This window comes from Xenopus laevis, chromosome 3L (genome assembly GCF_017654675.1).
Source record: "Xenopus laevis strain J_2021 chromosome 3L, Xenopus_laevis_v10.1, whole genome shotgun sequence".
Taxonomy (NCBI): domain Eukaryota; kingdom Metazoa; phylum Chordata; class Amphibia; order Anura; family Pipidae; genus Xenopus; species Xenopus laevis.
This window is the reverse complement of record NC_054375.1, coordinates 89,610,969-89,636,199: the sequence shown is the minus strand read 5'-3', so window position 1 is coordinate 89,636,199 and position 25,231 is coordinate 89,610,969. Positions and strand designations below refer to the sequence as shown.

General features: G+C 36.9%; 2 protein-coding genes across 6 annotated transcripts; one reads left to right on the top strand and one right to left on the bottom strand.

Annotated features, from left to right (window-relative positions):
• Nucleotides 1-2,364: 2,364 nt before the first annotated feature.
• On the bottom strand, nucleotides 2,365-11,937 carry kin.L (Kin17 DNA and RNA binding protein L homeolog). 4 transcript variants are annotated; one of them, XR_005966303.1, is made up of 8 exons: nucleotides 11,693-11,937; nucleotides 8,827-8,870; nucleotides 7,873-7,995; nucleotides 7,237-7,409; nucleotides 6,498-6,546; nucleotides 5,799-5,856; nucleotides 4,997-5,097; nucleotides 2,365-4,725 (listed from the first exon to the last, which is right to left on the bottom strand). XR_005966303.1 is itself a non-coding variant. In XM_041586567.1 (7 exons), exons 1-6 carry the CDS (start codon nucleotides 11,812-11,814, stop codon nucleotides 5,801-5,803), a joined length of 567 nt encoding a protein of 188 aa, XP_041442501.1. In that variant the 5' UTR covers nucleotides 11,815-11,937; the 3' UTR covers nucleotides 5,224-5,304; nucleotides 5,799-5,800. The 4 variants fall into 4 exon arrangements, 2 of the variants coding, with proteins under 2 accessions (XP_041442501.1, XP_041442502.1); XR_005966305.1 differs by lacking the exon at nucleotides 6,498-6,546; XM_041586567.1 differs by lacking the exons at nucleotides 2,365-4,725; nucleotides 4,997-5,097 and adding an exon at nucleotides 5,224-5,304.
• Nucleotides 11,938-11,949: 12 nt separating this feature from the next.
• On the top strand, nucleotides 11,950-23,098 carry atp5f1c.L (ATP synthase F1 subunit gamma L homeolog). Of its 2 annotated transcripts, NM_001087012.1 has the most exons (9): nucleotides 12,048-12,101; nucleotides 14,497-14,537; nucleotides 15,472-15,603; nucleotides 16,662-16,866; nucleotides 18,671-18,814; nucleotides 20,697-20,761; nucleotides 21,623-21,778; nucleotides 21,962-22,058; nucleotides 22,974-23,098. In NM_001087012.1, the coding sequence occupies exons 1-9, from the start codon at nucleotides 12,061-12,063 to the stop codon at nucleotides 22,975-22,977; spliced, it is 885 nt and encodes a 294-aa protein (NP_001080481.1). In that variant the 5' UTR covers nucleotides 12,048-12,060; the 3' UTR covers nucleotides 22,978-23,098. The 2 variants fall into 2 exon arrangements, with proteins under 2 accessions (XP_018106197.1, NP_001080481.1); XM_018250708.2 differs by lacking the exon at nucleotides 22,974-23,098 and having other exon boundaries at nucleotides 11,950-12,101; nucleotides 21,962-22,062.
• Nucleotides 23,099-25,231: the final 2,133 nt, after the last annotated feature.

The following is a 25,231-nucleotide window of genomic DNA, read 5'->3' as shown; positions in this document are numbered from 1 at the left end:
CTAGGCCGAGTCGATAACAATCTCACAATGCGGTACTGATACAGGAGACTTAGGAATGGTCGGGGTCACAGACCAGGTCAAACATACCGAAATCGTTATACACAACCGGGCAATAATCAGTACAGGCACCAAACTAGACATAATCAGGGGCAGGCAGGGTCAGTAACAGATCAAGAACACAGAGAAAACGCACCCAGGAACTAAGAAATAGACCTAATGTTGGGCAATTAAAATATTTAAATCTCGCACCAAAGTGTGATGATGTCATCCACGCTGCCGCTGAAACCTGGAATTGAGCGGCGTAGCTTTTCTCTTAGAGGGTTGAATGAATACGCGAGGCCTGAATAGAAAGAAGATTAATAATAAGTAGCAATAACAATTAAGCATTTGTTTTTAGATGGGGTCAGTGATCCCCATTTGAAAGCTGCAAACATTTACAAGAAGGAAAAATAATTTAAAAAATAATGAAGACCAATTGAAAAGTTGCTTAGAACTGGCCACTGTAGAACATACTAAAAGGTGAACCACCCCTTTAAGAATTTTTCTTCCACGCCTACATTCATGTAATTATTTTTATGCTGTCTTGCACACAATGCAGGTTTCTGATCTTCCCACAGATTTTCAATAATAATATAGTCAAAGCGTCTGTTTTTTGCACTTTGCATTGCACTCAGCAGCGATGTATTCATACAGTAATAGTGGCTGGCATTATTGAAACATACAGATAGGAAGCACCAACTGCTACAATGTAAGGAGAGTCTTTCTATGATGTTAAATACAAGGCTGCAGACCTTTGTGAGCAGTTGCAAGGGTCACAGAATGTAAACTCAAAAGGCATAGTGAGGCTTATTTCAACAAACTCAGAACAAATGCAGTGATTAGGAAGAACAAAAATGTTAGCTTTGTAGTTTAAAAATATTTATTTAATGTTCCAAAAAAGTAAACAACTCAGAAATATTTAAATCTGGGATAATAAAATATTTAGCAATAACATGAAGTGTGCAGCCCAGCCATTCTTCTATTTATGGTCTGAAGTACATAGCTAAATATTTAAATCTGGGATAATAAAATATTTAGCAATAACATGAAGTGTGCAGCCCAGCCATTCTGCTATTTATGGTCTGAAGTACATAAATTATTAATTAAAACTCTGACACAGTAGAGTTTTGTATGTTTCTAGCAGACACAGATGTGGCACTATATAATCCATCAAGGCAACTTTGGATAGGTCTTCATATGGGATGCCTTCTACTTTACTTCCTTTTAATGGCCCTATCAAGACAGACATTTGGTCCTTAGTGAAAAATCACTTCTTAAACAATGTTAAAGACAATATTATACAGGAATGTTCAACATGTAATTGCAACTCAGAAGCAGGACCCACAAAATTCACATTCAAATATAAAGCACTATTGCCATGCTATAGTAAAAAGTTGTTAGGAATGACCACACTAATATAGACAATAGATGTTCATTTCAAAATCCCAGGTCTGGTACTTAAAGTATTAAAACAAATGCTATGGTTAAATTTATATTTAATCACATATTGTGTTCATTTAAATACCCATCTCCACATTTAATAGTATACCCTTTCATAGATTTCTGTAATTTGTACAGTAGACAGAGGTTTAAATTTCTCATCTTTATATCATTTATAAAGTCTACATTGCCATCAATAAGTCTCTTTTTCATTTAGCCTCTTTTAGTAATTGATGCTGCCTCCTGTTTTTATACAGGTCATGGAACTCCGTGTAGGCACGAAAAGGTGTCAGGAGTAAACTTACTTTATCTTACACAAGATTTCATATTGTTTTTCAGGAACACACAGAGAATTTTTTTTTTAATACCCCCGTCTCTTTAGTTCTACCAGAGACTAGTACCCACAAGCTACAAATGTGATGCGGCCTATCAATAAATTGGGTTTTCTTATTAATATTCTTCACCATTTTAATAAATTATAAAGCAACAGAGTTTTATCGCATTGTTATGATAATGACAATATCCCAAAAACATTCCCTTCTAAAAATATATATACTCACTGAGTCAATGGGGAACATTTACTAAGCTCGAGTGAAGGATTAGAATAAAAATACTTGAATTTCGAAGTATTTTTTTGGCTTCGACTATGACTTCGACTCGAACGATTCAAACTAAAAATCGTTAAGACTATTCGACCATTCGATAGTCGAATTACTGTCTCTTTAAAAGAAACTTCGCCACCTAAAACCTACCGAGCGCCAATGTTAGCCTATGGGGAAGGTCCCCATAGGCTTTCCAAGCAACTTCTGATCTAAGGAAAATCGTTAGATCGAATGAATTGCGGTAAATCCTTCGACTTCGATATTCGAAGTCGAAGAATTTAACTTCGATGGTCGAATATTGAGGGTTAATTAACCCTCGATATTCGACCCATAGTAAATGTGCCCCAATGTCTATTGTAGCAGAAAAGCTCTTCTTAATGATGCAATCTAGGATGCCAAAATTTCCTTTGTAACCACCATTTAAAACACAAACTTTCTTTCCTGGGAAAAGAATATTTTTGGTTGTATTAACTTTTAAAAATACTGTATTATTGCTGTTACGCACATAACTGTAATGTAGATTGCAGTAAAATAATTTTATCCCCTTTTATATACAAATGTTATCCCGTCTGTGGTTTTAATCATGTGTTTTTCTGAGTATTTAAATACTTAAATACTACAAGTGTATGCGTGTAAGCTTAATAACACAAGTTCCTAGCTGATCTTGTTATATTTATTTCCAGGGTAAGCAAGTGCTTTACCTGGTGCAACTGTCTCTAAATGGGTCTGATGCAGCTTTAATTTATCTCCAGAATCAACAAGTTTCACAACTGCTGTGTATGTGTCAATCATTTCCTACAAGAACAAACAATTAATTTGTTTTAGTTGTAGAACACATTTAGTAAGCCAACATGTATATGTATATTTATGACTAATAAATACACATTCCTTCAAATATATTTGTGGTTAGCAAAAGGCTCATGTCACACATTGAGTATTTTAGTGGTAGCAGACAGGCTCAACATGCATGACACTTGAGAACTGTTTGATTCTGCCTTTTGGGGTAATTAAACTGTTAAAGCATAATGCAAATAAATACATTTTAGGTCAAGGAGGTATTTTCAACTTTTTCAAAGGAAAATACAATGTGTTGAAATGCCAATTACATTCTAATATATAAAATTATTGTATTGTGAAGCATATACTTTTAAACGGTGGGATTGGGAAGGGAAGAAGTGATACTGAAGACACAAGCAAACACCAGTACTTTGAAAGCCAAAACATATGCAATAGAAACAGGTTGGTCTTGAGACCCAGCCATATTATGGGGATGAACATGGAATCACAGATAGAGTGTGTTTCCAAATTTCCAATTTGTGTTTAAAACTCATTAAATATACTTGTGGGATTGAAGTTAGAGTCTGCAAGCATCAGATTTCATACTTTGTCAAACCTTGACAGCTCTAACTATGTCACTACAGTCTCCAAACACTGGCTTTGAATTAATAGCTACATCTGGGCTATAAAAGCTGTGTTCTAGATGCACAGTTAATCACAGGAACAAAGAGTGTGCAATTTATCAACATTACACTCCCCACACTATTACAGTGAGGGTCATTCATTTATACAGTTTTACATAGTAATGCTATTTGTAGAGAGGCAATTGATGTTCAGGTCTGTTGTGAGAGTGAGAGTAGGGACTGTGCTAGCAGTTTTCCCTATTATTATTTCTATAGTGTTGCCACTATACAGATATTGCATACCATGTTGGAGCTTTTGTATATATGCATCAAATGAACAACACAGTATGCAGTATTTAAAAAAAAAAAAGTGTCCACATTCACATTATCAAACATATCAGTCCTTGCCTCAGTGGAAATTACAATCTACTGTCCCTACAATGCACATAGAAGCCAACTAACTTGTCTGCATGTTTTTAGAGTGGGAAGAAACCCAAAAGGGGATGGGAAGCAGATTATATAAAATTATATATGGAATATATACAGAATTCCATACAGATAGTCACCTGGCTGAATCAGAACCTAGGAATCACAGTGCTACAGGCAGCAATGCTATCTACTGCCCTACTGTGCTGCTCACTTTAGGTGATGTTGGTCTAATTTATTATTTATTAATATGCCAGTAACACCTTTTTATCTACTACAAAAATTAAAATTGTGCTCCGTCTTTTTCTGGTCTTCAGAACTGCATTTTAAGGCCTATACCATATGAAAAAGTGGTATGTAGTGGACATGCTTTTGTTTTTTTAAAATTCTACACATTGTGTTGTTCTTTTGGTGCATATATACAAAGGCTCCAACATGGTATGCAATATGGTAACTCATATGTTCAAAAGCAAAACATTTACAGAAGGAATATGTTCTGCATATATAAAACCATACCCTCTGAGTAAATTACCATTACTTATAAACAAGAATTATTCTCTCTTTAATATTATATATAAGGTTTAAAGAACCATCTGCTTCCTATTTGGGGGAGTCATCTTACAAAACCACCACAAAAAAACATATAACTGTGACCCCTGAAAGATCAGAGCACTACAAGAAATTAGGTTCAGCAATGATGTCACTATTACATGCAAAGCCAGGATATAGGTTAAAGACAAAAATACATTACCTTTGCTACAGCTTTTTTTCTTATAATATTTTTCTCCCAATCTTTTCGTTACAATTTTGACAATATCCTTTAAAAAAATACAGCTTGGTTAAAGAAATATACATAAATGTAAATTAATATTCTAAAATTATAAACTTGATTATTTAAATAATTTAAATAAATGACTGGCTCACTATTTGATGACAACTGTAATGTCATACAACTACAACTCAAGAACAGCTGGTTGCTGAAATGTAAAGAATGGAGAAAGAATTTGGGCAGTTGTGGGCATATTCCATTTCCTGAGGAAGAGTAAAAAAGTACTCATGCAAAACAATATAATTTAAAGGATAACTCACTGGCTGTAACCAATAATCTGTGCACTCTGTCTTCTTCTTTTGTTCTTCCATCGACAAAACAGACATCTCTTTAGTATACCTCTGCAGGATCTCTCATGTACCTTGAATCAAATGATTGTATTAACGTTATGAAATTATTTAATCCCACAGTTTTCATTCACCAGATTGTCATTACTGAACCACTTACCACCATAATCTCATCAAGGGCAGATTTCTTCTTCTTTTCCTTTGCTTGGCCCTGAGAGGTGTCTTTTCATTTTATTGAGCCCATAACAGTCGCTGATTTAAGTGCATTGGATGCAAGGGAACTAGACAATAAGGGTAAGTCATCTGTTGGATCTTTATTTCAGACATGCATACACAGTGAAACCTCAATTTTACATCCCCTGATTTTAAGTTTTCCCTCAGTTTACATCATTTTGTGGTCCCATTTGTATATTATGCATAACACAGTTCTCTGGTAATCATTCACAAGGAAAACCTACAAATTTGTACCTCAACAAAAGATATGTGTAAAGCTTGCTTCGTTTAGAAGTAGGTACTGGTTAGACTGGAATTGGACCCCCTGAAGTTAATGTGACTTTCATGTGCACTCATTATGATAAAAAGAAAAAGAACAAATGGGAAAAAAGGCTTTAAAGGCTTTGCAGGCACATGTTAGATCATATATTGATTGCAGTGCTGCCCAACCTTTTCTATGTAATAGGTTGACTATCAATCGGCCATGTTGTGTACAATTATTTCTAGCTAAAACTATTAAGCCTCTCCTCTACAGCACTACAGACCATACAGTACAGCTTACCTTCACTTAGATGTAGCTGTTCCTGAAGTACTTGCTCCTTTGTTTAAATTAAATGCAACTAAGGACAAAAGGAGAACATGAGTGTAATGGGTCACCTTTCAGCATTCTATAGACTATAAATCACTACACTTGAACACAGAAAATAAGTGCAATTAATAAAAATAAATATATACAATAAGAGTTAAGATTTACAAATTAACATTAAGGGCAGATTTAATATGCCCAGATACTGGGCATTTCAGATTTAACAGACCACATTATGCATGAGGACAAAATACAAAATATCAGACTAGACTAATTATTTTAATAGCCTAGATATTCTGGAAACCATATGTGGGAGACAAATTACAGAAGTAATTGATTTCTGAAGGCCTGCTTAACCATTCAAGTCTTAAGAACAAAAAGAAGCATGAGCTACAGTAAAATAATATTTTGATAAATGAGGTAACAACATATAATTTTTTGCTGCAAACAGCTCCTCAGGGTGGCAGAATGCTGAATCTATTCACTATTATATGTGGATAAAAGTAACCAAAAAAACACAAAAACGAATGTACTGTTAAGTTTGTGAGCGTTTGTGAGCGTTTGTGGGAGCATTGCTGGTCAAGTGACAGAAAACGGTATCGGGCTGATGTGTACAGTAGTTTATTTGGCTACATATCCTCATCTAAAAACCATGGTTGAAAAAGAAAAACCTACCTTTCTCTTCCTCATTCTGTCTGTTTAATTCAGTGTAGGTAGGGGTGTTCTGCAAATCAAGAACAGGCAGAATTACCCAACAAAAATTACTATCTGGTCCATTAAATAGGCTTAATCTAGAACCTGAGAAATTTGAGGCTCCTTTTATCAAAGATGACATTGTCAAGCTTGAAAATTTGAGAGATATTCTACAAAATTAATATGCGCAATGTTATGCACTCATTTCCTTTAAGAGACAGTTTCCTTTAAATTAACTTTTAGTATGTTACAGAATGTTCTATTCTTAGCAACACTTAACCGGTCTTTGTAGTTTTAAAATTAGTTGCCTTCCTCTTATGCCTCCTTACAGTTTTCACATGGGGCCACTGAACCCCACAGCCAAAAATCTTTTTGGCTACTTTATTGCCATTTTATTAAACCTCACAAACTGTTTAGAAAGTGGACCTTTTCTCCACAATAGACATAACTATCATGTAAAAGATATGCTTATAAATGGTGTTTTCCTGTGTGTAACAGAACTCTTGAAACCCATGTATTTTATAAACAATGGACCCTTTGTTATAGAATGAACATAACTTCAAAGTTACGACATGTATAAACTCACACTTGTGCCTTCTCTATTACCATACTTGTAATGTAACAGAACAGGTGACCTTGTTCCCGATACATTGTCGATCAATAGTTCACTTCTAGAGATAAAACCCAAAAGAATAATGGAATTAGCAGGACATGTACATACCTGCTCAGCCCCTTCCATGCCCTTTTTAACTTGTTGCTCAATAAATTTAGCTGTTCTCTCTTCATCATCCAGATCTTGTTTTTTCCTCTTCCTGCTGTTTGCGGATTGTTTCTGGATCTCTGTCTTTATACTGAATGTACCAGCCCTTTGGAGTCTCATCCACTTTACAGAAACTTAAAAAGAAAACCAGCAGAATAAAAAGTATTAATTAAGGCTGAAAATACAAGAGCAGGAGTCATATATCCTAAACATATTTAGGATAGACACCTGGGCGATACATATCAGTCTAGACAGAGGTACAAAGCCGCCAAATTGCTTGGTTGGGACTAAATCGCATCTTGAATCTGCTTGTATATTGGTGGGATTTACGGACACAATCTGTAGGGGCCAAGCTGGCAGCTAGACTGTGTATTAAATTACAATTCATAAAAATTACTAATTTTCTAATATCTAGGAAGGCTAGATGCTACATAATATTGCTACTGAGTTACTTTGTTCTAAAAGTCACATCCTACACCTAATAAAGCCTTATGTGCTTATTTTAATATTTTAAATTATTCTGTTAAATGATGAATATGTCAAATGTATTAAAAGAAGGCGTTAAACCCAAGTAAAAAAAATGTATTTGAAGCTTACCTTCTCGGCCAAGCCATTTGGTAAAGTCTGTCAGTGTTTCCCACTGGGTGGCATTTATGTGCACGTGTTCCCTGTGGCTGATATATTCATTGTAGACAATATTATTATGCACTCTCTTGGTTCCTAGAGGAACAAACATGAAAGTTGGATTGTTCCATAAAAATATAGGTAAAAATATATAGTAAAAGAATAACGGAGGAAAAACTTGCTGCAATGTGTCCTATTTGCAACTAAAATATAGTGCAATACTAATTGTTTCCAAGACAAGTATAATAGCAGCCGTGTGCATTTAGATTGCACTCCTGTTATTCTAATATATTTACCATGTTCTATTGTGAAGTGATGGGTTCTAGGACTTAAAGTCCCTCTGCTTTGCAGATAATCTGTTGACCACCTAATATAGAAAGCAGAGTGACTTCAAATCCCAGATTCCATCACTTCACAATGAAACATGGTTAGAGATAAGTTACATTATGTTGGAGGATGATGAACTGGTGCCTCTGAGCAGAGATAGATCTTGGTTCACTTTCAATCTGTGGATGAAGAATGTTTTGATCTAGATAAAAATGTATATCTATTTCTGGAAGTGCAAATACTGTTTATGCACCTTTTCTACATAAGCCCAGGTACATATGTTATTCTGAAAGTATTCAATAACATTACCAAGTACAGAATTGACCTTTACAGTTAGGTTCACAATGCTTATGAACAGTGCAGGAGCTTTAATTGTGAATCTTTTAACCATGGTCCAGTTTTTTGCCTTTAGCAGGCTTGTACCCAAATGCCTTTTGACCATTAATTAATTAATTGATTGTTCTGAATGGATATTGAAAAAGGGAAAAATAAAAACAATTCCTTATCGATTCATTTTTTTAACTTGTGCATGATTTAAAAAAAAGAAAAGTTAAAGAAAGTTCAAATCATATAAAAAGGATAGTGTGGTTATTCACTCACCAAACCGACGTTTTAGCAGTTCTAAAAATTCTGTGCGAAATTCACTGCAGGAAACAAAGTGAAAGAATAATATGAATGACAAAACAATGAAAAAAAAAGTTGAATGGCACTATAATGCCAGTAACATCTGTAACGATGATCATGAAAAATATGACAATTCTTAATCTACAACTTACATAAGAATTTATTAATATTTACAATGGAAGAGTCCAACAATTTATACCATGTTGGATCATTCCAGCCTGTCAATATTTTCATGAAATCTGCTTTCTATCATTAATTCCTACAGGAGAAAAATATGTACTTGGCTAAATGAGTGAAATGTACCAAATCGTCAAAATTAAAAGTCATCAAATTTGTATAAAGCATCAAGATTTCAAGAACATCACAAATTTTGGATGACCTGTCCATTCTAGTTTTTATAACTATTTCACTACATATGAACATGCATATGATACATAAAACCCTTGAAATTCAATTTTTGTTTCTGAAAAAACACACTGCTTTATATTGTTTTTTAGGGCTATGGTACACACATGCTACTACTTGGCAGTACTCAAAATGTTTCTAATATATCTAATATATCCCGATAACGCTTCCCATTTTTTTTATATTGCCACCACAAGAAATGTCTACAAAAATGCTATTTGTACAGTAGCCCCTTCAGGTATTCAATAAGTACACCTAGGATCAGAGCACGTCTCAAAAGGCAAAAAACTTGATATATCCAACTTAAACTGTTCCTTGGACATATTTTTATCTAATTCAGCTGAGAGTGGAAAAGGAAAGAGATCTGGCTCACACATTATATATATATATATATATATATATATATATATATATATATATATATATTTATATATATATATATACACACACACATACACACGTTTATGCAATGACAACAAAGGTCCGCAAAGATGCAGGGTATAATTAAGACGGGGGATGCCGTGGGAGGGACACTGATGAGAGAAGTTACCATTTCATATATTATATATAAAAATACTGAGCGTACAAGGATCTTTCTGTGCTATGCCCCTGAATCTCCTTCTACATTTACTTCTCTTTTACATTGGTTGCTTGGTTGTTCAGTGGTTAATACCTCTGCCTTGCAGCATTGGGGACCAAATTTAGTCTGGCCTGGGAACTCTCTGCAAGTAGTTTACATGTTCTAACTGTGTCTACCCACACAAGGCAGGTTATACAATTAAGAAGGGGGGCAGGGGATGATGTGAATGGAGAAAAATCTCTATAAAGCAATGTGTAAATATTTTACATATATAAAAATAAGATAATAGTAAAAAAAGGTTGAAAGGGCTACGATATTTCTTTGTTGGGTCTTTTTTACCTTTTAAGCACAAAATAACAGTATTAGCTGGGCTATTTCAGTGAAAATGCTGCAAGCACAACAAATGTACCACAAATATGGAAAATGCATCTGACTTAATAATTCCTAAAACTTTCTCTTACTTTCATACTCACTCTGAAAAAAAATACATAAACTGAAGAGGATTTTCAGAAGCAAGGAGCAGTTGTCTTTGGTGCAACTCGGATATGCAGTGGCATTTAAAGCCATTCTTAATAAAGAATCATAACAATGACTTCAGTGAAACATATAGCACTGGCAGAATTCTCTACAAATAGCATACTGTAAAAATTCCATGTCAAGTGATACCTTTCCTTGAGGTGACCATACTGATCAGAAGGATACCTGGATATACAAGTGGAACGCCAAAATCTATTGTTCCACTTGTTTGGGCTCATAGCTGGAAGTATTGGAATTGCAGAGGAGATGGGGAGGTAGCACTGAAAATGGGATAACCATGAATTCAGGGCCTGGGGGAAAAATCCAGCAGTCAGAAATAAACGTAGCATCAGGGGGCACAACTAGCCTGGTCATTGCCACCTTTGGGCAGGTGTTATTTTTTTTTTTTTACATGTAAGGGGGGCCCTATCACCAATTTTTAAAAAAAAAAAATTTATGGGGGACCCTGGCACCAATGTTTTTTTTAACTCATAAGGGGGCCTGACTATCAATAGATTTTTATAACGTGTGTGGGTTACCTTTTTTAGTATTGATGTCTATGTGGTCTTTTAAAGGAAAACTATACCCCCAAAATGAATACTTAAGCAACAGATAGTTTATATCCAATTGAATGTCATATTAAAGAATCTTACCAAACTGGAATATATATTTACATAAATATTGCCCTTTTACATCTCTTGCCTTGAACCACCATTTCGTGACTCTATCTGTGCTGCCTCAGAGATCACCTGACCAGAAATACTACAACTCTAACTGTAACAGGAAGAAGCGAGGAAGCAAAAGACAGAACTCTGTCTGTTAATTGGCTCATGTGACCTTACATGTGGTTTGTATGTGTGCACAGTGAATCTTACGATCTCAGGGGGCGGCCCTTATTTTTTAAAATGGCAATTTTCTATTTATGATTACCCAATGGCACATACTACTAAAAAAGTATATTATTATGATAATGGTTTATTTACATGAAGCAGTGTTTTACATATGAGCTGTTTTACTCAGTATCTTTTAATAGAGACCTACATTGTTTGGGGGGTATAGTTTTCCTTTAACTGTAGTGTGGAGTGGGCGGGATCTGGGGTGGGGCTTGGGGGCCGTGGAGGGCGGGGCACAGGGGGGCCCTGAAAATTTTGTTGTACGGGCCCGTGATTTCTCATGGCGGCCCTGCTCCCATGTAATGGAACAATATATTCAGGCAGACTTGTCATTGCGGAAAGCAGCTGTAGATTCCCTATCAGATCAGGACGCACTGTGTGGGCAGCAGCACCAGTGTTCTATTTACATAGTGCGCCCTATAAACAAGGCTTCCCTTTTAATACTGACTCTCTTCTCCTCAACTCATCACGATACTGCTTTGGATAAGACCATCGCAGTTTCTGGAGTCCTTTGTATTTGATACGATTTGCGATTGCCTTCGGAGTAGTAAGGAAGTCTGATTTCCCCATGGCTTAAGTTTACTCACTGACAGCCCGGCAGCAAGTTTCAATCCCTCAAACGTAGCAGACGACGTTACTGAACCGACCATGATCACAGTGGGAGGAGCTATTCGCTCATGAGACCAATAATTACATGGGTGGGTTGCCCATAGTTGATATGGCGTGGTATCGCGAGATTTTCGTCTGGTGCGCGCTTTTCCTGACCCGGTTCCGTGCATGCGCGTTCTGCGCTGACTGACCTTGTCTGCAGTCACCATGTTGTCCCGAAGCAGCGTCCTCATCTTGCAGTCACAATGGTAAGTCCGGCTTTGCAATGTGTCTATAACCAATAAATGCACAGGGGTGAGGAGAAACAAGAGACATGCTGTCGGTTTGGGGTAAAACTCAGTCTACCTTCATAGTTGTATCCATTTCTGCCTCTACTAGGCCGCGGCCGATCCTTGATTAATAGGCTGTCATGAAACTGGGGCTGAAGTAGAAATGTGTAACATTTAGTAATGTGCCCTACAATCAAGTCGTCCATTGCTTGTTATTTAGGATTAGTGTGACTCCTTCAATAGATTGTTGTGTGTTGTTAGGAAAGTCCTTTAGAAATAAAGTAGCACAGTAATGTAGACATGGGCAGCTTGGGTTCTGATATGTCCCAGAAGGATGACTCTGAGTGGCAGCACCTGCGACAGATTCCTTGTACAAGGTGGGCGGGGTCAAGCAAATAACTACCAACTTGTTATACACTTGCTAACTTGTGCCAAATCATGTTATATGCTATATCATACACCATCGTTTTATAACTGTGTAATTCCAGAGCAAAATGTTTATTAATATCCGTGCCATACCGCCCCCCCCCCCACACACACATGACCTTCATCTGTTGTTCAACTACTACTCCCAACTACTACTTTCATCTAATGGAATAGAATTGTCCAGTCTAGCTGTCATGACTTTAACTGGATGGATGCCCTTCTTCTGTGGCTAATTAAAAGAATACTATTTAAAGAATACTCAACACGCATTAACTAACAAGGTATTACTGGTAATATTAAAAATATTTTCTATATTATAACCCACTTTATGATTGTGTGACTGTACAGAGGTCACCTTGCCTTGTCTTGATGATATCCACTCAGTGTGTCTACTTCAGTGGCTTATGAGAATAAAATTGGTTATTTTGTGTCACCCTCATCCCCACCTCTAGGACAAGTTGAACATTCGCTGGCACTTTTACATCACATCCAACCATCGTAGTGTTTTGCAGGCAGAGTGTTTGTAAATCACATTATCAGCGTATAGTACTGTATTAAATATGAGTTTAATGCATATGTACCTCTCATAACTACTTTACTGACCTTCTAACTGGTCTTTTGTGTATTTCTGTGCACGGAATTGGACATTCTCCCCAAATCTTCCCCTCACTGGCCTTCAAACTGAGCTTCTCCTGTTACTGGTCCAGGCCTCCCCGGGGGGGGGGGACTAGTCCTCTAGTTTGTAAAGGGGACACTGGTCTAGAGCATATTTCCTAGCATGGCCAAAGCAACAGGACCTCAGCCCTAATAGGACTATGGGTGAAGACACATGGATCTACTACTAGCAGCTACTTGTCATGGCTAAAAATCACCAGGAAATACCCTGCCTAGACAATGCTGAGAATTGCTGCTGCTGAAACACGTGTAGTGTTTAAGCAAAGACAGTTATGACCATTATCTATTTTGTAGCTGCTACTAGTAGCTCTGTGTGTCTTCACCCTTAGGGGGTTATTTATCAAAGTTTGAGTTGTTTTTCCCCACAAACAATTAGTTTTCAAGGGTATTTTTCAGTCAAAACTCACTTCAAGCTATTTTTTGACACCAAAAACTCAATCAATTGCAGTATTAGACTTTTTCATCCCAAGTACACTGATTAGAGTTTATTTATTAAATTGGAACCCATTCAAGTTGTGAGTTCATTCAAGGTCTACAAAAGCTCGCAAAGCTCTAAGGGCTTTAGTACATGGGCAGATTTAGTCACCTGGAGACTGAATGCCTCTTCTTCAGGGGCCGACAATCTCCCTGAACTGCCTTCCGCCTGCTAAAATGAAAAATCGCCTGCAGCAATACAATCGTGACGCTTCCATTTCCGAAGCCTCCTCGTGAGGCAACTTTGGGTGACTTCGGAAATCAAAGCGCCGCAAGCGCATTGCCGCAAGCGATTTTTCATTTTAGCAGGCGGAAGGCATTTCGGGAGATTGTTGCCCCGAAGAAAAGGCAATTAGTCACAAGGCAATGAAATCTCCGCAAATCTGACCTTGTGCTAAAGCCCTAAGTGTTTCATCTACACAAAGGGGTCTATCATGCTGTTTAAAAAAAAAAAAAAAGAGTGAAACATTACCGGTGATGTTGCTCATAGCAACCAATTAGATCTTTGCTTTTGTTTTCTAACTGTTGAGATCTATATGCTGAGTGGTTACTCAGGGCAATTTCACCGGTAATGCTTCACAACTTTTATCACAGCATGATAAATAAGTCCCTATAATGTTGAACAAGGTGGGGTATCTGATCAGGTATCCTACAGTATTATGAGAGAGAATAGGCTCAGTTTAGAGGCTCATATCCACCTTCTCTCCCATAGCAGGTGAAAGTGTAGCAATGCGTCTTCTCCTCACTGATTCATATCACAGTAGTCAGTTGATTCATATGTTTAATTTTCCATTTGCAGGGGCCAGGGCCAGGTCAGGAATATGGCAACATTAAAAGATAGTAAGTATTGTTCGCTGGTAATATAAAAGTAATAGTCTCATCACTTATGTTGCGTTAAAAACATTGGTTTTTTTTTTGGTTTTTTTACCCCGGCTGATGCTCCTTTTAGGGGAAAAAACAGCACTGTCCAAGGGAAAAAAATTATCGTCACACTGCCAATTTACTGCCTTTCTCAGGAATATTTAGTGTTGACTGACACTTGTGCAGTAACAGTAAAATCAGAAAATTTTACTTTGCTGTCCAAGGTGGTGGTGGTGCGTTGAGCTCTATTTTTTGCTGATAGTTCTGCTTTTGTAAGTAATTGTTACTTGAAGTTCATAAACCTGACTGTTTTGCCAACATGACTGTCCCATCTCAGTCTGTCCGTTAGAGATTCTAATGCTAACAGACTACTGCTGCACAAATATTTCAGCCCCCTTATAGAGGAATATGGGGGTAAGAAAGGTAATGTAAAATCATCAGGCAGATACTTTTATGGCAAAATTATAAATAGCATTCAAAGACAATGTTATGATGGATATAAAAAGGTTATTTTCTGGTGTCAGTATCTCTTTAAAGGGTATGTTCACCTCTAAATAAACCTCTAGTATGATGTAGAGCGTAAATTTCTGTGAAAATTTGTAGTTGGTTTAATTTTTTATTTGTGTTATTTAGATTTTTAGTCGGCAGTCCTCCAGTTTGCTGTTTCAGCAATCTGATTGCTAGGGTCCAAATTACCCTAGCAACCATGTATTGGTTTGAATAAGAGACTGAAATATATAGGAAAGTTCTGAATAGAAAAATTCGTAAAAATAAATAAATAAATTAAAAAAAAGTAGCAATAAAAGCTTTAAAATAGCTTTACAGAGCATTTGTTTTTAACCATTTAAGTCCACCTTTCCTTTAAATGAGAGCTATGGTGTATTTTATGGCTTTTATATCTTCCCTGCAACAGTTACAAGACGTCTTAAGTCTATCAAAAACATCCAAAAGATTACCAAGTCTATGAAGATGGTGGCAGCTGCAAAGTACGCCAAGGCTGAGAGGGAGCTAAAGCCTGCTCGAGTCTATGGGACCGGATCTCTGGGTAATATATGATAACCTTTATTCATTAGTAGCCACAAAGTGATTTCTGTCAGGAAATTCATGAAAATGATTTAATCAAGAAGTCATAACTCTAATGCATAACTTACATTTATTTTATAATATGAAAATTACACGCTCTCCTTGGCAGTTTACTTTTTATTTATGCACAGATTGTATCGTTTGTTTTGTTAAAAATGTTTTCAACTGTTCTGCCATTTTTATGTTCAGTTAATTATTAGCTTAAATATTTAGAATAACTCATATCTAATGAGATCCAAGACTTCAACTGACTGGCATAAAGATAAACAGAAGAATAGTGAAAGGAAGCCATAGACTGCAGAGCTCTGCTGCGTTAGTGCTTTATTGTACACACGACATGTTTCGAGTGCCTACTATTGCAAGGATTGGGGATACGCTGATAATTCGTTTGTTGGTGACTGGCATAAAGAAGTTACCCTGCTCCGTTGACATATATGAGCCTTGCCAATTTAGCCACTCTTGCCCAAATTGGCAGCATATTGGCCTCTGCATGGAGCCCACATCACAGCAAAATGTGGGCTTTATGACTGATATTTGGTCCAGTTGATTCCATATGCCAGGCCTGATGAAGTTTTATGCCAGGCAGGTTTGCACAGGCTCAGATGTGATTTGGGCATGGTTCTGGATCAGCCTCATCTTGCTTATTGTGCAAATGTTTTCAGCTGATGAACTTTTTGCAAGAGCAGAATATGGGTAGAACTCCATGGGCGTTCACGCAGGAATATCGGACGTTGTCACTGCGTGCATCCATCATGACATGGCTGGCTGCGTGTTGCGACTTCATCCGTCAGTTGTCTGACGCATCGACAACGTCCAACATTCCTATTGCTTACCTTAGATTTGGCGCATCGACGTGACACCTGCGATTCATCTCAGCGTGACTGAATGGACTGTTCTACCTTTTAACTTGTGCTTTAGCCTTTGCAGTAAGTAGTAGATGAAGCTGTAGAGAAGTACATAAGCACAGTGGTAAAATTGTTACATATACACTTGAGAAATTAAAAACTTTCTCCATCCTAGCATTGTATGAGAAAGCTGAAATCAAAGCTCCAGAAGACAAGAAGAAGCACCTCTTAATTGGTGTATCTTCTGATCGAGGTCTTTGTGGTGCAATTCACTCTTCCGTGGCAAAGACAATTAAAAATGAAATCGCTGCCCTTTCTAACACTGGAAAGGAAGTTATGGTGGTTGGAATTGGGGACAAATTGAGAGGACTGCTTCAGAGGTAAATGTCATTCTTATGTTTTATAACTGTTCTGTTGTAAAATAGGTGTAAAAATGCATAACTGCCTAAATTATGCTAGTGATGCGTGGATCGGGCTGACCAATTACTCCTTGCAGTGGGTCAAGACCAGCTGCTTCCTTCTACTTTCCCACATTGTTCAAACCAAACTTCTAACAGCAGGATGCCAGTATGATTTATATAGTTGTGTCCACCACCTCTGCTGATGTCTGCTGTGGGTATATAAATCAACACCAGGGTTTGGTTAGGGTCACGCTAGTTTAAGAAATTTGAATCTGCACATTATTAATATGCATGTTACATTTTTGGTCCCTTTTATCACACTTCTATAAGCAATTGATTCAGAAGTGCAACTCCACTCTGAATAAGGTGTTAAGCAAATGGCAACGACGTAACATCTGAAAATTGGAATGAGACCTTGGATATGCTTTATGAGGGGATAATAAGTGCTAAAGATAAAATGACACAATTAAACTACTTCCACCGGACATACCTCACACCCCAGAGACTGCAGAAAATGCACTCAAATGTTAGCCCGGTGTGCCCTAGATGCGCCTTTTCACCTGCAGGCTTCTTTCACATGGTATGGGACTGCCCTTCCATATAAAAGTTCTGGGAGGCAATTATACGTCAGATATTCCTTTACCAAAAGACCCTAAGGTATTACTGCTTAAGCAACTAGAGGAAGTGGTCCCTGTAGGAGCTCAGAGGACTCTGGTGTAAATACTATGTATGTATGCAAAAAAGGTTATTGCAATGATGTGGAAATCGCAGAATTGCCCAACACAAAAAGATTGGGAACAATTAATTGATAAATCCATAGCTCTCTACAAGCTCACCAATTTGAGAAGGGGATGCCCGGAAAAATTTAACAAAATATGGGATTTGTGGGTGGAGACAGAACCAGATGTAAACCCTCCCTGAAGGTTTAACCCATCCCACCTAGCTATACCTTTAAGAATAATTGTAAATGGAAAAAATAAAAGATGTTTATATCTTTGTCTGATTGTATCAACGCAAGTTATTTAAGTATAACCTATTGGAATGATAACACCAAGTCTGTTTTTCTTTCTTTACTTTGTTTTTCTTTATTTTATTGTGGCCATTGTATCCTTCTTTTATATTGTTCAATGTTTATAATATACATTTGCATACAAGGACATGTCTGTAACTTTCTATGCAATATTGTGGTTTAATAAAAAAGAATTGTTAAAAAAAATAAATTTAGGTCCCTCCCCAGGAATTGTAATGCGGTGCTCCTGTTAGCAGAAAACTGCACTGGCCCGGGTTACTTGCAAGTGATCCTCTTACTCCCTTCAAAATCCCTGGGCATATGTAGTAGAGTGAAAAGTGTGCCTTTTTTTTGATAGAGTTCGACTTTTCATTCTACTGCGCATGCCAACCCTTTAATGCAATGAAAGACAAGGAAGTGTCTTTGCGCAATTACCCGGGATACATTAAAAATTTTACTTGTGGCAATTCAGATGGAAGGAGCAGGTATTTTTGGGTGCTTTGAGTGCCTGTGGGAGAATTTTTTTTTTTTTTTTTTAAATAATGGGCAGCAGTAACATAGAGAATATGTGGCTTTAAAAGCATATACAGTAAGCATCTTGCTTTCTCAAATATCCAATCTATAATAAAGCCATTGCAATACAATATCTTCTATTTTTTGTTATATAATTCATTACTCCCTATTTTTCTGAGATTTGATCTTGAAATATTTAAAGTTGTCATGAGCTCAGGCTGAAAATACTGAAATATTTTTCATGCATGACTTCTCTTCCAGAACCCATGGTGGGCACCTTATGTTAACCTTCAAAGAAGTTGGCAGGAAGCCACCTTCATTTGGTGATGCCTCTATTGTTGCTTCGGAGCTTCTCAACTCTGGTTATGAGTTTGATCAGGGATCTGTGGTGTTCAACAGATTCAGGTTTGATAATTACATTCCATAGTAATGATATAGAAAAAATATAGTTGTGTTATTCAATCATGTGTCTAGATTTAAACACAAAATAGTAATGGTGGCCATTTTTTACCTCTGGTCATATTTTTCATAGGCTTACATAATCCTGTCTGGTCACATGATCTTAGGTCCTAGTTTAAGACTGCCATGGTCCTTAAAGGTATCCTGTCATCGGAAAACATGTTTTTTTCAAAACGCATCAGTTAATAGTGCTACTCCAGCAAAATTCTGCACTGAAATCCATTTCTCAAAAGAGCAAACAGATTTTTTTTTTATATTCAATTTTGAAATCTGACATGGGGCTAGACATTTTGTCAATTTCCCAACTGCCCCTGGTCATGTGACTTGTGCCTGCACTTTAGGAGAGAAATGCTTTCTGGCAGGCTGCTGTTTTTCCTTCTCAATGTAACTGAATGTGTCTCCGTGAGACATGGGTTTTTACTATTGGGTGGTGTTTTTGGATCTATCAGGGAGCTGCTATCTTGTGTTAGGGAGCTGCTATCTGGTTACCTTCCCATTGTTCTTTTGTTTGGCTGCTGGGGTTGAAAAGGGAGGGGGTGATAACACTCTAACTTGCAGTACAGCAGTAAAGAGTGATTGAAGTTTATCAGAGCACAAGTCACATGACTTGGGGCAGCTGGGAAATTGACAATATGTCTAGCCCCATGTCAGATTTCAAAATTGAATATAAAAAAATCTGTTCTTTTGAGAAATGGATTTCAGTGCAGAATTCTGCTGGAGCAGCACTATTAACTGATTATTTTTGAAAAAATGTTTTTTTCCCATGACAGTATCCCTTTAAATATTTCTAATCAAAAAGTAGTGCATCCAAGCACCCTGGACTCAATTAGAGAGCCAACATTTCCTGTCTCTGCTTTTATATCAAAAAATGAGAAATGCTTGGCAGATGTTGCCTGTTAGTGTATGCTTTAGTACATCTGAGCAGAAGCTGCCAGTCTTTGTATATGCTCTTGTGCTTTATTATGGGAAACTGCAATTTTTGGGGTGTTTTCAACAGCTGTAATTTTGAGTTGGTTAAATGCTCCTTATGCTTAAAAGGAGAACTAAACCCTAAAGTTAAAAAAACACTACCCTACATAGACCCCCCAGCCTACATGCTACCCCTGGCAAATGCCCTTAACTTTTTACTTACGTCTCCGTAAAGATTTTGTCCAGTGGAGTTCATGGCAGCCATCTTCTTTTCTTCGGAATGAGACCAGCGTAACGGCGCATGAGCAGTTGGAGCAATTGCCGAAGATGGGTTTAGTTCTCCTTTGGGGTCAGTCTACACGAGCAGATTTGGGGATATTAGTCGCCCCAGTGCTTTGTTTTCCGAAGCGCCCGAAGTTTCATTGTGAAGCAACTTTGGGGCGACTTCGTAAAACAAAGCGCCACATGTGCATTGCTGCAGGCGATTTTAGCCGACAGAGGGCAGGGAGAAGGCAGTTCGGGGAGATTGTCGCCCTGAAGAAGAGATTTGTCGCTGGGGCGCCTAATTGCCCCGAATCTGCTCGTGTGGACTGACCCTTAAGGTCCCTAGGCTAATAGAAAGGTCAGGCCTTTGTTAGACAACCGATAAGAACAGAACAAAGCAGACTAAACGTGCTACAATAAAACCCAGAACTATTACTGGAAAATATTATTAAAGGTACAGGATAGAAATGCATAATAATGTAAATTTGTTTGGTGTTAACAGTCCTTGCAATAAAATGTAAGGAAATGGACAACACTGACTGGTGTGCTGGTGTTTATGACATCTATTCCCACATGTTCATGTCTTCATACTGCTGTTGGTAGACAAAGTGAAAACTTTTGTCTACTTATTTACAAAAGAGTTTTGTCATTTCAGGTCTGTTATTTCTTACAAGACTGAGGGAAAGCCCTTTTTCTCGCTTGACACAGTTGCAAATTCCGGTAAGCACAAGTTTGGTGTGTTCTCCACAGCACATTTAGCTTCAAGAATCACCCATCTTTTTGTTGTGAGCTGCCTTCCCTTCCAGACCATGTATAACATACTGTGGAGAAAACTGATGTTGCCCAAAGGGATGACTATTGCATTTTAAAAACTGCATCAAATCTTTGTAACATTTTATTGTATATTATGGCAGTACTGTAGTAAAATCAGTATGTAGTAGATTTTAATTTATTTTAAAAAAGCCATACTTATGATGTAATTAAGATGGCAAGAACGAATATGGGTAGTTTAGTTTAGAAGAGACACAGGAGAATATAATCTATTAAAGTATACAAAGGTTTCTTTTAATTCAAAACAATGCATGCTGTAGCATTCCGAAATATTCCTTATTCCATTATTTTGGATAAAAAAAAATATATATATATTTTTTTTTTCATTATTTTTTTTTTTTTTTTTGAGATACAAGATTCAAATTTTATCCATCTGACACAATTCATCAAACAGCAGCTGTCCAAATCTTGGAAGAAGCAGTTTGAAAACTAATTGTATCTCAAAGCAGTCAGTACAGCCCTTCTAGCTAGGTTTGTATGTGTGCCCCCAGATATTTTAATAGCTGGAGTAGACACTATCTCAGTGTACCATAAAGCAGGACTAAATCAGCTATATAAAGAACACTTGCTATTGTGGATAAAGTATTAGAACAGATTTACTAAATCTATACTGTGGATATTGCTTAAACAGTCAGGGATTATCTTCTGAATTAAACTTCTCCATTGTGAAATCTGATTTATATGCTATTTTATTTCCTCAACTAACGACTGTCCAACATATCAATATGCATTTTACTTTTGCTTTTTTAGAAAACATCAGTGTTTATGATGATATTGATGCTGATGTGCTGAGAAATTACCAGGAATTTACTTTGGCAAATATAATATATTACACACTGAAGGAATCTACTACAAGTGAGCAGAGTGCAAGGATGACTGCTATGGACAATGCCAGCAAGAATGCATGTAAGCATTTTGATTTGTCACGCGTCTTAACTCTTAATGAATATATTAGAATCTCACCATGGTTGGTGGCAGTTGTGCCTGTAGGCTGTGCATAACAATCTGTATATGTGGCAGCATCTTCTGATCACAGAATTAACTACAGTGTTGGCGTGTTTTGACTTTTTTGAATTTTTTTTTATGCAGCTGAGATGATTGACAAACTGACCCTAACATTCAACCGCACACGTCAAGCTGTTATCACTAAAGAGCTTATTGAGATCATCTCTGGTGCTGCTGCTCTGTAAGTACACAAAAGATATAAGTAGGTTTCTACCTTACAATTCTTGTTTCACATCGTATGCAGAAAAAGTCTCTTGGAAAGTTTATGCTTCACTTAATAGCTTATATAACTTTTACATTTAAAGAGCATGGCGCAATAAGCTTCCAATTTATCTAGAAAAATAATAATCTTGTACAGTATGCATCAAACATTCTTAGTATAATTAACTTAGAAGTAATAGGTACTGTCTACTTTTAATCAGTTTCTAGGCAGAATCAACTGCCTTGTAACACAAAACTCCACAATACACTTATTTTGTTTCAGGGTGATGGCAGACAGGATTTGCCACCCACGGTTAAATCTGTGCTACTGCAGGCGACAAATCTCCTAAAGTTACTTTCCCACCAACAATCAAGTAAATTGCCAGTGAGAAAACATATGTGGCATTTCGCTTTACAAAAGTCTCCTCAACGTTGCCTCACAAGGATACTTTGGGTGACTCGGAAATAATAAGTGCCACATATCTTTTCCCACCAGGGCAATAACCGATGGTAACCAATCAGATTGTTGCATTTATTCTACTTGCAGCTGGCTTTAAAAAGCTAATCACTGATTGGTTGCTATGGGTAACTGCCCATGGGCAAATTTGCCCAGTGTTGATCAATGAACCCCAATATCTCTAAGATGCTTTCCACCTGCGTTCATTGCTTTTATGTGCCTGAATGAGTACAGCCTGATGGGGAAAAATGTGCTGCATTTGGTTCTGCCGTGTAGCACAGGAGAATGCACGGCAAACGCCTGTGCATTAAGACTTAAGGTTTTTTTTGTTTTTTTTTTAAATACTCAAATTAGAAAAGTGTTTTTATCTGTATAGATGTTGTGACATGAGGAATGGTTATAAATATATGAAAATCATTATATTGTGTTTAATTTCAGGTAATGAACCTTTTGTTGGTTTTCAAGACCTGATACTCATTCTTCGAGACCTAGAATCTGCTATTTGTTTTAAGAAGATAAAGAAAATTGTAAATTATAATACAATAAATTGCTTACGTGGAAAACTTAATGTCCAAGTCTATACGTTCTTTTAATTTCCAATGGTTTACAATATTTAAAATGAATACAACTTTTTTTTTTTTTTTTTAAATTGTCAAACTATATACAGGGTTGTTGTACAGTCTTGCCCTAACAGGTGAAAAAAATTACAATCTGCAAAAAAAAACTAAAATGTATTTGGGAGTCATAACATTGTACATTGTGTACTTTTATATATAAACACAATGAAAGATCAGTTTGTATTATAGAAGACCAATTCCATGCATTGGTTGCTCAGCTCTGAGACAAGGTAAAAATCATGCCTCACCTCTTTTAGGTGAGGCAATTTACTGCTGCAGTGGGAGAAGTTACACATATATTTTCTAACTTTAAGGGCCCAGTGTCCAATCTTTAATTATTTTGTATTCTTGGGGAGAGCGCACAGCTCTCCACTGAGATTGCCTGTGTGCAAACACACTGAGCGGATTTCACCCCAAAAAAAGTATACTCTTGTTTCCATTACAAAATCAATGCTCTGTATCTACATTGGGCATGTTGCAGTGCCTGTCAGTGCAGAGCTAGAAGTGAGCAGACTGGCAGTCTCTGCAAGGTGTGATCATAGCCTTAGTCCTGTAGGAGATATACACCCTTAGCTCAGGGAACAACAAGGTCCTTATTCCACGGCTCTGTTTTAGCCATTACATGAACATAATGTAATTAAAAGGAAAACTCAACCACCAATTAAAGGGGACCAGTCACCCAAAAAAATTATTCAAAATCCTATTTTATCACATTAGTCAAGCAAAATGAACTTTAATTACACTATATAAATTATACTACAATACACTACATGAATGGATTAAATGTTTTCTTCTAATTAGACTTCCCTATTAAATGGACACCACTTGTACAGAAAAGGAAGATAATGAATCATGTTCTTTCACTTGAAACCTGCTGAAAACTCTTAGAGAATTATAATCTACCTGTACTTTCATTTGTCCGATGCTGTATTTAACTACATTTCTTACATTTCTTAAAACAATGTGCAAAGTAAACTAGTTTTACAATGTTAAATATTCAGCAGCAATTCTGTCTTGCATCACAGATTCTAGCTACAGTTATAGAATTATCTGGAACTCAGAGATCTAGAATGCTCCAAATTACAGGCCATAGAGCTCATTTTAAACAAATCTTATTTTTTTTTTTTTTAATGATTTCCTTTTCAATGTAATAAAACCGATTTTACTGGGTGGTAATTAAGATGCATAATGTGATATTGGGGGAACTATTTTATATGGTTTTAGTGCAAAAAACATTTTTAGTAGACTTAAGATACGATGATCGTAACTACTGGGGAAAAAACCTAGATTCAAGTATTCTGAATAATAGACTACATACCTGGTTTGGAAAAGTTGACAGCAGTGGCCTGGGATCCAATTTGACATTGGTGCATGCCCATATTTTACTATGATTGGCAACTGGTGGGTCATGGTCTTTTTTTGGGGGGGGGGCAGTGCTGGCATCTTTAGTTGTTTCTAAAGCCAGAATTCTGATTTTACTAAATTGTGCATGAGCAAGTATCCAATGTTCCTCTATGCATATGTATGGTCCCTGACGAGGCATCTCTGGAATACAGAACATGACGATGCTTTGTAAATACCACTGCTATGGAATAAACTTCTTTTTTTTGCCTAACTGTATTTGGACAGGCAATGATAAATTGCTATCAGCAGGAACATTTTAAATAAAGCCTTTACATTCAGCATCTAAACCAGGGGTGTCCAAAAGGTAGATTGTGATCCTTAAGGGTAAGTCCACTCAGGGCATTTAGGGGAGATCTAGTTGCCTCATTTTACATGAAACAGAATGCTAACTGTGATATTATGGATGTAGATCATAATGGGAGAACATTGCTAAAAGCAGACCCCACATTAGTAAAGTATGGGCACTCCTGATCTAAACATTGTTTGGTACTCACCAGGTTGATCGTTAAATTACCAAAGCACAGATTATTTTCCCTGCATTATAAACTCCTGATATATATTAAGTAAAGTACCCCCCTTGTAAAATACAAGAATATTATTAGTTGCACACTGACTGCTTTTATACACAGGCCTGGATTTGTGGCGAGGCCACAAAAGGCAGGGCCTAGGGTGACA

Bases quoted from the DNA above. Each gene is read 5' to 3' on its own strand.
- kin.L (XM_041586567.1), bottom strand. From the start codon at position 11,814: ATGGGGAAATCAGACTTCCTTACTACTCCGAAGGCAATCGCAAATCGT. The intron at 6,547-7,236 runs GTATGTACATGT...CTTGATTTGCAG, and splicing joins GCATGGAAGGGGCTGAGCAG to AACACCCCTACCTACACTGA. The intron at 5,857-6,497 runs GTAGGTTTTTCT...TTTTGTCCTTAG, and splicing joins ACAGAATGAGGAAGAGAAAG to TTGCATTTAATTTAAACAAA.
- atp5f1c.L (NM_001087012.1), top strand. From the start codon at position 12,061: ATGTTGTCCCGAAGCAGCGTCCTCATCTTGCAGTCACAATG. The intron at 14,538-15,471 runs GTAAGTATTGTT...TCCCTGCAACAG, and splicing joins TATGGCAACATTAAAAGATA to TTACAAGACGTCTTAAGTCT. The intron at 20,762-21,622 runs GTAAGCACAAGT...TTGCTTTTTTAG, and splicing joins TGACACAGTTGCAAATTCCG to AAAACATCAGTGTTTATGAT.